Here is a 12,839-nt window from a genome sequence, read left to right as displayed (position 1 = left end):
CTTGTTGTAAGCACCTCACATGCTTGCTACCTCAGCGTACCATAGTTGGAATATGGTTGCAGGATCCCTGAAAACTCAAGCTCAACTCATTTCACGGCTAACACGAGGCAAAAAGGACACAATCTGAGTCACTCTACTTTACTGCGACACAAAGAATGAGTTCAGAATTAAACATGAGTGTGATCTTTATTTTATTATTAGAACGAGACACATTGTTGGGACGATCATACACGAGTCTAAAGATAGGCTCAATTTTCTAACTTAAAATAATGCAACATGTTTTTGTCGTGCCAGATTTACCAATCCTGGGTGAGTATTTTATAAAATGTTCATGAAAATCGGCTATGTTTATTTTTTTTAATGTCTCGAATATTACAATTTTTGCTATTGCAGTCTTGGCATTTTGGGGATTTCATAATGAAATAAATATTTGGTGTGGTTGCATACTTTTTTTTTTTTAGTTTGCGAGAAACTTTTTGAAGACGTGTCAGAAATATTTTTCAGCTTCATTGCATTGGCTAAAATTGCCCAGAAAGAAACCCTGATTTTGGGTTCAGTCAGAGGCAGCTGCTCAAAAACCGAAGTTTGGAAATTTTCCAAAAACATACTGTGGGCAACATAAATTTAACTTCTCATGGGCCAATAATACTAGTCACATAGATGTAACGAAAAAATTTTGGTAGGGTACTGTGTTCATTTTAGAGTGGTAAGCATTCCAATTTATAAAATCTGCAAATCGATAAACACTCTTTTCCACATTTAGTGAAATAAGAACATTTTAAAAACGAAATAAGAACATTTTTAAGATACGAAATGCATGGTAAGTTTCGCAAAACGAAGGTTAATTCTTTCTACAGAGATATTTTTTCACCTCATATAAAAATTTCACTGAAAACTAAAAATAGTCGGGGCACCTCTTATGTTGTCCTTATCTCAACGCACCCTTGTGAATGTTCAAGGATGCCATAACACAAGGCAGGCTTTGGGCGACAGGAACAGGTCTGACTACATGGTTGTTGTTGTACAATGCAGTTGTTTTTCTCTTTATTTTGTTGCCCCATGCCTTGACCTGACGCCACTGCTGCAATAGTGGCCGGTGTGTTCATATGGTCGCTCTCACGGTAAATGAAAGTGCTATATATGGGGTCTGTCCCAAAAGGTTTTGCAGTGTGTTTAAAAAAAAAACAATTTCCCAAACTTTCAGATACACCACTGTGGTCACATTCAAAATGCTCCCCGTTCGACACAATATGCTGTTTCCACCTCTCCTCCCATAGCTGGACGCACCCTTGGAAGCCCTCTGCTGTTGAGGACCTCAGTAGTGATGTCGTTTCCTTTTGAACTGTTGTCACACGCTGAAATGCCTCCTTCCAAGCACCAATTTGCATTTGAGGTAAAACAAGACGCAGGAGGTCAAGCTAGGCAAATAGAGAGGGTGTTACAGCACAGTGATGGAATTGCATACAAAGAGCTTGCGTGCTGTCAATGCAGAGTGCGCCGGGACATAATCGTGGGTCACGATCTAGTGCCCCTCTTTTGACAAATTTGGTCATATACGGCACGCACCATCTCTCAGGTGCTTCAGGACCTTGACATAGAGAGCTGCATTGGCAATTTGACCTTCAGGTACAAACTTATGATGCACGATTACATGACACTTAAAATGCATGATCAAGGTGACCTTTGTTTTTGGCCTTGGCTCATCTTTCTTTTTCCACATCTTGCTCTGTGGCTTCAGCTTGATGTCATATTCATAAATCTAAGTGTCACTGTAGGTGACGACCCTTTGCCAAAGTTCATCGTGGTTTTCTGAAATTTTCCAGTCGATGCAACGTTATTTTCGCTACAACATTTGCTCAGTAGTCAGCAGTTGTAGTACCATCCTGGTGCAAATCTTCATGATTTCCTAATGTTCAGTCAAAATCTGCTGAGCAGATGACTTTCCTAAATGAAGAGCTTCTGCTATCATTCTAACACTCATTCGGTGATCACTGAGCATGAGAGAATGCACATGATCGATGCTTTCATCTTTGCAAGGCGTAGAAAATTGTCCTTATATCACATTGTCCTTGGGGTCTTCACGTCCATCTCAAAAATGGTGGACCCACTTGAGCACATTACTTTCCTTTTAGGTACCCTTTCCATAAGCCTTTTGGAACATTTGATGAAGTTCTGCATCATTCTTGCTTAATTGCACGAGAAGTTTGGTATTTGTCCTTTGTTCCATCGTCTGTTGATCTATATTTTGATGAAGACCGAATCCCGGCCACGACGGCCGAAATTCGATGGGGGCAAAATGTGAAAACACGCATGTACCTACTTAGATTTAGGTGAACGTTAAAGAAGCCCAGGTGGTCCAAATTTCTGAAGTCCCCCACTACGGCATGCCTCATACATGTAATCAGATTGTGTTTTTTAATTTAGTTTAATTTTAATTTAATTTAATTCTTAATTTAATTTAATTTTAAATTTAATTTAATTTTAAATTTTTGTTGAAGACTAGAAATGGGTTGCACATAAAGCACTTGCATAAACTTCGGCCTTGTCATAGGGCAGGCCGGCTCTCGCTAGAGGCCAACCAGGTCCTCTCGATTAGAGAGAGCAACACTGATGCATCCTCTCCTACTTTTTTCCTACTTTTTTGCTGACTTATTGAGTGAAATTCTGGGACAGACTTTGCACGCTCATTGTTTGCCTTAAAACACGAATCCAGGGAAACCTTGAAACATGCGTGACACCAGAGCGCTCTTTCGTGCCATTTATTGCATGTTGTGTCTCATGTGCAGGTGTCAAAGGTGATGGTGACATCTTTTATCCCGAGAACGTACGGGCATTCTCCAAATTTGTCAAGGAGAGCACGGACAACCAGGGGGTCCACTTCGTCATGGCAGATGGTGTAAGGAAGCACACCTCGATGATTTTCTGATGTGATGCATGAGACAGTTGTTAACACGTTTGCTGCGGCATGGGTCCCCAGTGGTTCATGGCCCTTATTCCCCCTGTGCGGCTGTGCTGGGCTTTCTCGCAGTGCGCAAGCGACGTCTTTCCTAGAAATCAACGGAGTGAAAAAATTCTTGTTTCTGATCAGATGCGACATGGTGCCGTCTCTTTGAACCTTAAAAAAAGTTTCAAAGGTGGACAACTCCCTGGTGATTACCAGTGGGCCATGATGCACAGGAATTGAGAATGCAAAAAAAAAAAAAAAAACCTGTTGCAGTGAGCGAGTTAACCTTTACCTGTCACGGTAACCCAGTGGCTAAGACGTTGCACTGGTGAGCTTGAGGTTGCAGGTTCTATCCCATCTGCTCAGGCTGTTGCATTTTGATGGGGGTCGAAATGCACAAACACTCATGTACCTTGATTTAGGTGCACGTTGAAGCAGCCCAGGTGGTCAAAGTTAAGTGAGGAATCCCCCACTATGATGTGCCTCCTAATCACATCACGGTTTTAGTTTGTGAAACTTCAGAGCCTAATTTAATTTGTTGCTAGCATGTTTTCGTCTGTCACAGTGATTAATTCGCTACTAAAAGCAACACCTGAAAGGAGCTGTTCCTTTTATTTAGCAAGGTGGCTACCTGGGCTCGTTGGGGATTCATACTGACAATAAACGTTGTGAAGAAACACGAACACGAGAAGCAACCAGACAGGACAAGCGCTGACGGGATAAGTTCCTTTGCTGTTACACGAGAACAGTTCTTTATTGAATAACGAGGAGTTGTGCTTCAATGCACAATTAGATGAGATGTTTTTTTAAGAACTACCAGCGTGCCACTAAAATTGGAGGACAGAAGACAAGGTCTGCACCAATCTGTATGTCAGTTTGTTGCCTTTCCTTCTTTCTCGCTTGCTTATGCAATGTGGGTGTATCGAGATATGTAGTAATGGTGAATGAACACCTTCTATAAAGACTTTATTTTAAAAAAAAAGCTTTTTCTGTGCGGTTATGGTGATGCTTTAGGCCAAGTCACATTTGAGACAAAGCCTCGCATTCCCATTCGGGAATTCCCAAGGTGGCACAATGCCCACTAGGAAGTTCACATAGAATGTCGCGGCAGATTTCCCTCTTGGTAGTATTGCAGTAAACTCTATAATCTGAATTGATCCTTAGCTGCTCACTACTATGTCTTGTGTGTTGCTTTGGAATGTTAAACCGCAGTAATTTTCTTTGATTTGTTCTTAGGTTCCTAAATGTTATGTATTGACATGTGTAGTTATTTATCTTTCGCTGGTGACCGCTTTTTCACCGACTGAGGAATGTTAAATGCTTTCGCTCGGCACAAGATGCACCTACATGTACCGCAAGTTTCTCGAATGTTATCGATGGTTATATCTGTTTTTTGTTGTCACTGAACCATGTGTAACCTGACTCCATGCACGACGCAACTTGTGTGATACTTTCTGGAAAGGCACACCAGCACTGGCGATTACGCTGGAACCTTCGAATAGTCATGTATAAAAGCCAACGCACTTGACCTGCTGATCACGTTTCAGCGATCGCTGACTGTGCTCACTGCTATCGTTGTGCTTTGAGTGCCACTTGTTTTGCTGGGCATAGGTTTGCCCAATAAAGAGCTAGTTTCCTGATTTACAGTTTTCGCTACTGTGTTCTTCACCGTCACTACGTGACATCTGGAGGAAAGGCTGTTCTGTTTATGTACCGGACGCCCCCATCCAGCAGACAGCCTAATCGAAAGTGTGCAGAGGATGGCAATGCTGCTTTGGACCATCGAGCTAGCTGCAGGCAACACAATTGGCCCCTGGAGCACGGGCTTCTATAGAAGACGACCAGGAAGAGCATGGCCAAGTCAGCTACCACCATGACAGACCGAGCATCGCGTGCAGCCATCGTACTGAAAAAACCCAGGGAACCACCTACCTTCTGTGGAGCTTCGTCCTACGATGCAGAAAGCTGGCCCGAGACCTTCTGATTGGTTTCAAACTTCAACACCCACAAGTCTGAGGACAAACTGTGCCATGTCTACTTCTCCCTGGGGGATGCTGTGAAGGCTCAGTTTGAGAACGAGGAGATCACTCCTAACAATGTGGGACCTGTTTAGAAGCAGCTTGCTGAAGCCCTTTATGAGCATGGTTCCAAGAAAGAGGGCCAAACTACTACTGGAAGCTCTGATGCAACTGCCTAATGAGACCGTTGCCATCTTTCACGGAAAAGTTGACCCATCCTTTCCAGCATGCCAACCTGGAAATGTCCCGAGGAGAGAAAAGTCCGCTTCCTAATGCGGGGCGTAAAGGAAGAACTGTTTGCCGAACTGATCCGAAATCCGCTGATGACCTCAGCAGAATTTTTGACAGAGGCGACGATGATTCAGAAGACTCTGGAAATGGGCACTAGGCAAGATAATTGCCAAATGTCTATGCCATGGTGTGAAATTCAAGCACTGGGCACTGACAACCTTTGAGAGACCATTAGGGCCATTGAGTGCAAAGAACTGCACAAGATGTGCCCTTCACCACACCCTCAGGTGGCCTCAATCACCGACAGGGTCAAGGATGAACTTCAACGGTGACTGGGAGTTTCTGAAGTGCAGCCAGAATTGCCGTGTACCATACTGGAAACGATGACCTGTGCTGCAGTTGTCCATTGTCAAGGTCACCATCCGCGCCATGACCCCATAACAATGTGATTCCGTTGTCTGCCAGCTTGCCCACCCATTGCCTAGTGCAACTGCTCCAGAAAGACAGATGTCGGGTGTGCTCCCGGCGACCACCCATTCTGCTATCATTGCGGAGAAGTGCGCCACATCTGCCGTTGATGCTCATACTGGGAGATGGGACTAGTGGCTTCACATTCGACGTGCTGTGACATCGCTGACAACCACATGACATAACCAACCACATCACCACAGCACAATGGAGTCTCCGACGATCCCATCAGCCATCACCAGGACACTGCCTGTTGCCGCAGCACCCACCATACACAGGACCAGCCCATGGCCGGTTCGTAAGCCGACATCTGGAAAACTAAAAGCAGCAACTGATTGAGGTGAGGTTGCTGTTTGTCGAAAGGCCAAAGATGCTAAAAACACCTTGACTACGTAGCGACAACACTATGCCACCCGAATGAAGCCTCGAAGATAGGAAAACGGCACCGAAGGACCTGACGATCTGGCGTAACATCACTAGAACAACGAGACACAGGCGTGACCCGACACCGCGTCTTAACTGCAATGCAAGACGAAGAACCCCCGACCTCCTCGTGCTTTTTGGCGACCACACAGTGACTGCTTTAGTGGACACAGGAGCCAACTACTCCATCATCAGTGGACCCTTTGTCGCCCGGTTTAAGACTGCATGGGAAGGCCCTCAAATCCGGACACCTGGAGGACACCTGATAACATGGACTGGAATCTGCATGGCGAGAATTACCGTTCATGACAAGACTTGCGCCTTCCTTATCCTCCAACAATGCTCGTGAGACGTAATTCTTGACATGGACTTCCTGAATCAATACGGTGCGATCATCGACCTGAAGTCCAAATTGATAACGCTATCCGAAGACCAAGTGATACCACCGGAGAGTTCTCCGAGTACAAGGATTGCTTCTTGTCGTCATCAAGGATTTGTCAAACACCAATTGCTAAGTATCGCATCATAATACGTGTATCGGAAGTTTCTAGAATGTTATCGATGGCTCTATCCAATGTCTGTTGTTGCTGAACCTTGTGAAACCTGATTCTGTGCGCAATGCGAATTGTATACAGTCGCCGACCGTTTATTCGGACCTCACGGGACTGCGGAAATGTCCGAATAAACAGGTGTCCGAAAAAGCAGATTAAGAAAAAAAAAATGAAATCCTTTATTTTCACGTACTTATTCAGGCTTGGCAGTAGGCTTGAAGAAATCGTGAATGCGCCGTTGCACGCTGTTCCATTTAGGCGCGATCAGATAAGCCTGAATCTCTGAGAGGGTCGTATGGTCACTATAGGTGGCTGAAATCAGTCACTGCTTGTACACGTTCCGCATGCGATGGCAGCGTAGCACATGGTGCGTCATCTTCCGACTCGGAGTCATTGTCCGGCGGCGCAGCAGAAACCTGACGAATGATCTCGCCGTCGTCGAGTTCTGCGCATGTCAGTACAGCAGTGTCAGCACCTGTGAAACTGTCAAATGAGACGGTGTCCGGAGTCGCAATGCAACCACTGCGCAGGTCTCGGCACAACATTTTCCGCCTCAGTAGGGAGCACGTCGGAAGGCGACAAATCTTAGGCCTCCTGGCACCCGCTTGCCGGCATTCCCCAGCGCAGTCTGTGCGGGCACTGTCAGCGCTATTATACACTTGACGCGATGTTTCCGTGTGCCGCGTTGGATCACCGAAACCTCGACACGGCACTCAAAGCAAACACCACAGTGCCGACACCAGTCGCACAAACAAAAAACATGGCCTGCTCGCAGCGTCGTGCGCGAAGAAACAAATCAGCTGCTGGATTGTCTTGACATGGCTTACTAAGCTGAAACCGGAACCGCTGTAGAGCCACTCTATCGAACCAGGCTGAAACGTTGATGATGAACGGGGATTTCCAGTAGCGCCACTTCGTGGGGCAGCAAGGAGGCTCCGTTCGAAACAAAAATGGCGTTCAGCAAGTCGAACCATGCACCGGTCAGAGTCGGTGCATGGTTCTCTCGATCGGGTTGGCTCAAGGAGTGTCCGAAAAATCAGACGAGAGGTTGCAAGGTGTCCGAACTTTCGACAGTTGTTATACATTATCGTCTATGGGGAGAATGGCAGTGCCACGAAGCTGACCGAATAATTGGGCATGTCCGAATTCTTGAAGTCCGTTAAATCAGTCGGCGACTGTAGTACTTTTTAGAAGGAACACAGGCACCAGCGATGGCGTTATACTTGCAGACAACTTTTCTTGGCTGTGAAGTGAAAGCTACGGTGGCGGAGCTTCTGCACATGACTTCATTCGTATGCAATGTAGTCCGGGCACACTTGTCATCAATTTTGGTTTCGCCAACCTTGCACAACCTGTTTACTTTAGTCAAGGCAGATACAATTAACTCGGCATGAATCAGTGTTTATTCAGATCTGATATACAGTGAGACCTTGTTAAACCGTAGTTGGCCGAAGCTCGGAAAAAGTACATACTAAATGGTAGTACTGCTTAACCAAAATAGCATGAGATCACCCACTTACCTGTCAAAAACGGAACTCAGAGAGAATGCGATGAAATGGGAAAAAGACATGAAGTATTTATTCACTTAGCGCACTAAAAGTGACGACAGCGGCCTCCAACTTACTGAAGCTGCGGGCCAGCTTTTCAGTCAGCCCCCTCTTCACGGCAAACACTCGCATGGCAGATTCCCGATTGGTGTTGCATGTTCTCTGTGCACGCGGGTAGTAGCGCTGCAGAAGTGCCTTTTTCATTGCGGGGTGCTGTTCTCGTCGCAACGATTGCATTCGCGAGACTGACTTAACGCGCAGCTTCTGCCACTGTCGGGCCTCAATCGCCTGTGCTGTTGCTTTCCGTGTCGTCCTCATTACTGGCGCTAGTCAACACTTCGGCAACAACAGAGGCAACGATGGCGAGAAGTCGAACCTCGTAGCAGACATCTCTTCGCAGTCGCAGCAGCACTGCCAAGCAACTTCTTCGCATTCCAAATGCCACACACCGTAGTCAACAGTAGATCCCTGTCGCATGCCAGCGCCGATTTCTTCGTGTCACATTTGATAGCACAAACGATGCCTAATTTTTCTTCCATGCTAAGCACCCAGCCTCTTCTTTAGCCGAGCTTCGGCATGATGCAGTCCTTGTTTGCACGACGCCAAAACACTCTCTGGCATGGCACGGAAATGGTGTTGATGTTGATGTGGCTTCACACACAAATGCACAGGATGCTTGGAGCCCGTTGTTCCAATCTCTGAGGCTTGTTGTTCTGCTGTGCCGCCCAATGGAAACGACGCACCGCTGTGTTTGCGCAACGAAAAGTGGAAACACTACGTGTTAACCGATATGTACGCATTAAGCTGGTACGGTTTATGAGGATACAAAACACATTATGTTCAATGGCTGCTGAGTCGGGGATTTGACTTTACTACTTTTGAAATGAAACTACTGTTTAAGCGGGTACGGTTTAACAAGGTTTTACTGTATACCAAGTTCTGAACAGCGAGCGTTGCAGCCTGCGTCGGCCGAAGCTCTGAAGCAGCCATACGGCATCTGTTAGGACTTGGACATGCAATGGACACTGGTGTCGGTAGAGCCGGCGCAGCAGTCAGCTCACTCACTCATTTGTACGGGCCAGTGGTTGCGATTCCCAGATGAATTTGATCGGTTTCCGTACAGACACCAGAAAAACTTTTTTTGTGTGCTTCAACAGTCTTTTGTTGCCAAAGTTGGGTAAACAGCCTCTCAGGGTAGTTGATTGGCGGGACAGCAAGCAGCGAACACTCACCAGAAGACACAGGTGTCATTTTGCGTTTCATTAATGTGCAAAACGTGCGACAGTCTTGGGTGTGTAAAAACTTGGGAAGAGCAAACTAAATATGCAAGAAAATACCAATAGCTAGCTGGTGAATGTGACGTATTGTTTCAAATTAGGTGCTGTAAAAAGCAAAAAAGTATTATTTTCTATTTCCCACATAAGAAAACGTGAGCAAAACTGCGGGACTACTTCCAGCAGCGGTGAACAAGGCATGCTTAGTTTCCGTAGCCTTCACTTCTGCGGTAACCCATGAATTTGGCAAGCAAGCTATTTCCTCTAGTGCACATGTGCGCAGTCTTTCTGTCACACCTTCCCTCTCCCCTTGCCTTTTTGTTATATTTCCGAGTGTGAATAAACCTGGCGTTCTTCGGCTGGCACGACTGTCTCATTCAATACGGGACGGGCGTTGCCTCCGCCCGTCAGCCATCGTAACAGTGGTGACGAGAACTCCCACAGATACGCAGCAGCAGCCGGGCACCAGCCACAACATGAAGACACCTATCGGCCCAGCCACGGCCATGGCCCTCAAGCTTCTGGATTTTATAGAGAACACAGATAAGTGGTGCGCGTATCTCATAAAAGTTGACGCTTACTTTGAAGCAAACGAAGTTACAGACGATGCAAAGAAGAGGGCCTTGTTGGTTGCACCGTTAGGATCTAGGACCGTTGAGATTGTTTGCGGCAGAGTAGCACCTAGAAAACCAAGCTCGCTAAGCTATGAAAAAGTCGTTTCAACCTTGAATGAGCACTATGATCCATCACCCGACAAGATATCAGAAAGTTTCAAGTTCTTTCATTGATGCCTACAAGGAGGAGAGTCTATGCAGGCGTTTATCATCGAGATTCATAGGATAGCCCATAATTGGAACTTCTCTTCGATGCTGCAGCTAATGCTCAGGGATCGCATTGTTTGCAGAGTGCGGTTGAAAAACTTGCACAAAAACAGCTACTAGCGAAGACGACTCTTTCGGATGCCGAAGCACTTGCTCTAGCAGCAGAAAGCACAGAGCTAGGTTCGCAACAGATGGACAGGCAAGGTGATGCCGTCCGTGGGCTCAACTTTCAGCGCAAAGGGGAACTTACAATATTAAGGAATGAACCGAGCATGTTATTGCAACAATGTAGCTGCTGTGGCAGACAGGGGCATCAAGCCATTGCGTGCTCACTGTGAAGGCGCCAGTGTTACAAATGTGGGCAACACGGTCACTTGGCGCAAGTATGCTCTAGAACAGTTCTCGCCCATCGAGCCTTGGCGATAACCAATTGTTCAGCGGAAATTGAAGACAGCAGCAGCAATACATTGCAAATATGGTCAGTAAAAAGTAATGAATGTCTGGTTCCATACAGAAATTTGTCACGTCAAATAGAATTCCACTGAAGATGATAATCGACAATGGTTCGCCTGTCTGCATGGTGCCCAAAGCAATATACGAAGTCCATCGTCATAAGTGGCTACCGTTTTGTAAGGCTGCGTCAACCCTTTCATGTTACCTTGGAAAGCTACCAGTGCTTAGTGTTCTGCAAATGCAAGCTTCCTATAAGTCTGCGACAGTTGACTGCAATCTCGTAGTGTTGAACTGCGAAGGCCCTAGCCTTTGCGACTGAATTATTGCAGAAACTCTAGATACAAGGGGTGCCGCTTCTTCACATCACGTCGCAGTCAGCCGAAGTGAAGCTGGAGAAGCAAGGAGCTGCACCCGTGATAGACCAGTACATTGACCTTTTCACAGAGGTTGTGGGACTTGTCAAGGGGCCACCCGCACGGCTGCATATAAGGGACGCAGCAACACCAAGGTTCTGCAAGTCAAGAAACATTCAACTCGCTCTGTTAGACAAGGTCTCCGCTGAGTTAGACCGACTCATGGCTGTGGGCATTATTTTGCCTGTTTCCTATGCAGAATGGGCAACCCCGGTGGTTCCCGTATTAAAAAGCGATGGGACAGTTCGTATCTGTGGAGTTTTTAAAGTAACACTGAACCCACTCTTTGAAATAGAAAGGTATCCTCTACCCGTAGTGGACAACATTCTCGCTACACTTCGTGGTGGACAGCTGTTCAGCATCTTGTATTTACCTAATGCCTACAACCGAATTCTTCTAGACGAAGATTCTCGTAAATTAGCTGTTATAAACACTCACACTCACTCACTGCTATAATTGGCTGCCATTTGGAATTGCATCCGCACCTGCGATTTTTCAAAGAACGATTGAGTATGTTCTGCAAGGCCTTCCAGGAGTTCAAGCGTACTTAGATGATATCCTAATAGCAGATGCGAAGGATAAGCCAAATACGAATCTGCAAGTAATTCTGCAGTGTTTCAGAAAATATGGCATCAAGCTCCGGGCGGACGTGCCGACTAGGCGAGGCATCCGTTTCGTGTCTAGGACACAGAATTGATGCGGCAGGGCTGTACTCATCAGAGAAGAACATCGAGGTAATTAAGCTGGCTCCGACTCCTCGAAAAGTTACCGAGCTGCAGTCCTTTTTGGGCATGCTTACTTTTTATAACAAACTCTTTCCTAATCTATCCACGCTCCTCAGCCCCTTGTACCGACTTCCGGAAAAGAAATGGTCTTGGGAAGGGCCTGAGGATGATGCATTCCGGAAGGCTAAAGCCGCATCGTGTTCCGCTTCGGTGCTGACTCACTTCGACTCTGCAAGAGAGCTATTTTTGGAGGCTTATGCGTCACCCTACAGCGTGGGAGCGGTCTTATTCCATCGAATTGCAGGACAGTATCAGCCCCTAGGATTCCGATCTCGGACGCTCACTGCTGCAGAAAAGAATTATTCGCAGATCGAGCATGAGGCATTAGCTCTTGTCTATGGTGTCATGAGATTCTGAGATTATCTGCTGGGTACACCATTCACACTAATAACTGACCACCAGCCATTGTTGGGTCTCCTAAAAGCGGACAGACAAACTCCGGTTATGGCCGCTGCCTGCATTCAGCGATGGGCTATCATACTCGGGGCCTACCGATATCGGTTGCAACATAAGCCTGGAAAATTCATGTGTAATGCCGATGCTCTGAGCCGCTTACGTCAACCATTACAGGAAGAAGCGGACCAGGAGAATGAGGCCCAAATTGTACAGACCTAGGATCAGCCTGTCATGCAGTTAAAGGAACTCGAAGCACTTGCCATCACTGATGAGGTACTCTCACAGGTACGCAAGTACATACGGAAAGGTTGGCTATGCAGTTTTCACACGCAAACGAAAGAAATGCCAGATTTCCACAAAAAGCGGCATAAGCTGTCTGTTACTGAAGAAGTGCTCTACTGGGGTCATCGCCTTGTAGTGCCGACAGATGCACGAGGGAAGCTGCTAAAGCTACTCCATGCAGCCCACCAAGGCATGTCCGCTATGAAGGCAAAAGCCAGGTCTTTATTTTGGTG

The 12,839-nt window shown here is 46.4% G+C and overlaps 1 protein-coding gene across 2 annotated transcripts in view; it reads left to right on the top strand.

Annotated features, from left to right (window-relative positions):
- Nucleotides 1–12,839, top strand: part of Cmtr1 (Cap methyltransferase 1) — a 120,418-nt gene that overhangs the window by 54,649 nt on the left and 52,930 nt on the right. For both annotated transcript variants that reach the window (XM_075698728.1, XM_075698727.1), the window contains one exon: nucleotides 2,787–2,896. In XM_075698728.1, the coding sequence (XP_075554843.1) occupies nucleotides 2,787–2,896 (110 nt within the window). The remainder of the gene's footprint in view (nucleotides 1–2,786; nucleotides 2,897–12,839) is intronic.

Source organism: Dermacentor variabilis, chromosome 7 (assembly GCF_050947875.1).
Source record: "Dermacentor variabilis isolate Ectoservices chromosome 7, ASM5094787v1, whole genome shotgun sequence".
Taxonomy (NCBI): domain Eukaryota; kingdom Metazoa; phylum Arthropoda; class Arachnida; order Ixodida; family Ixodidae; genus Dermacentor; species Dermacentor variabilis.
The sequence above is the reverse complement of the archived record's forward strand: the minus strand, read 5'-3'. Positions and strand labels throughout refer to the sequence as shown.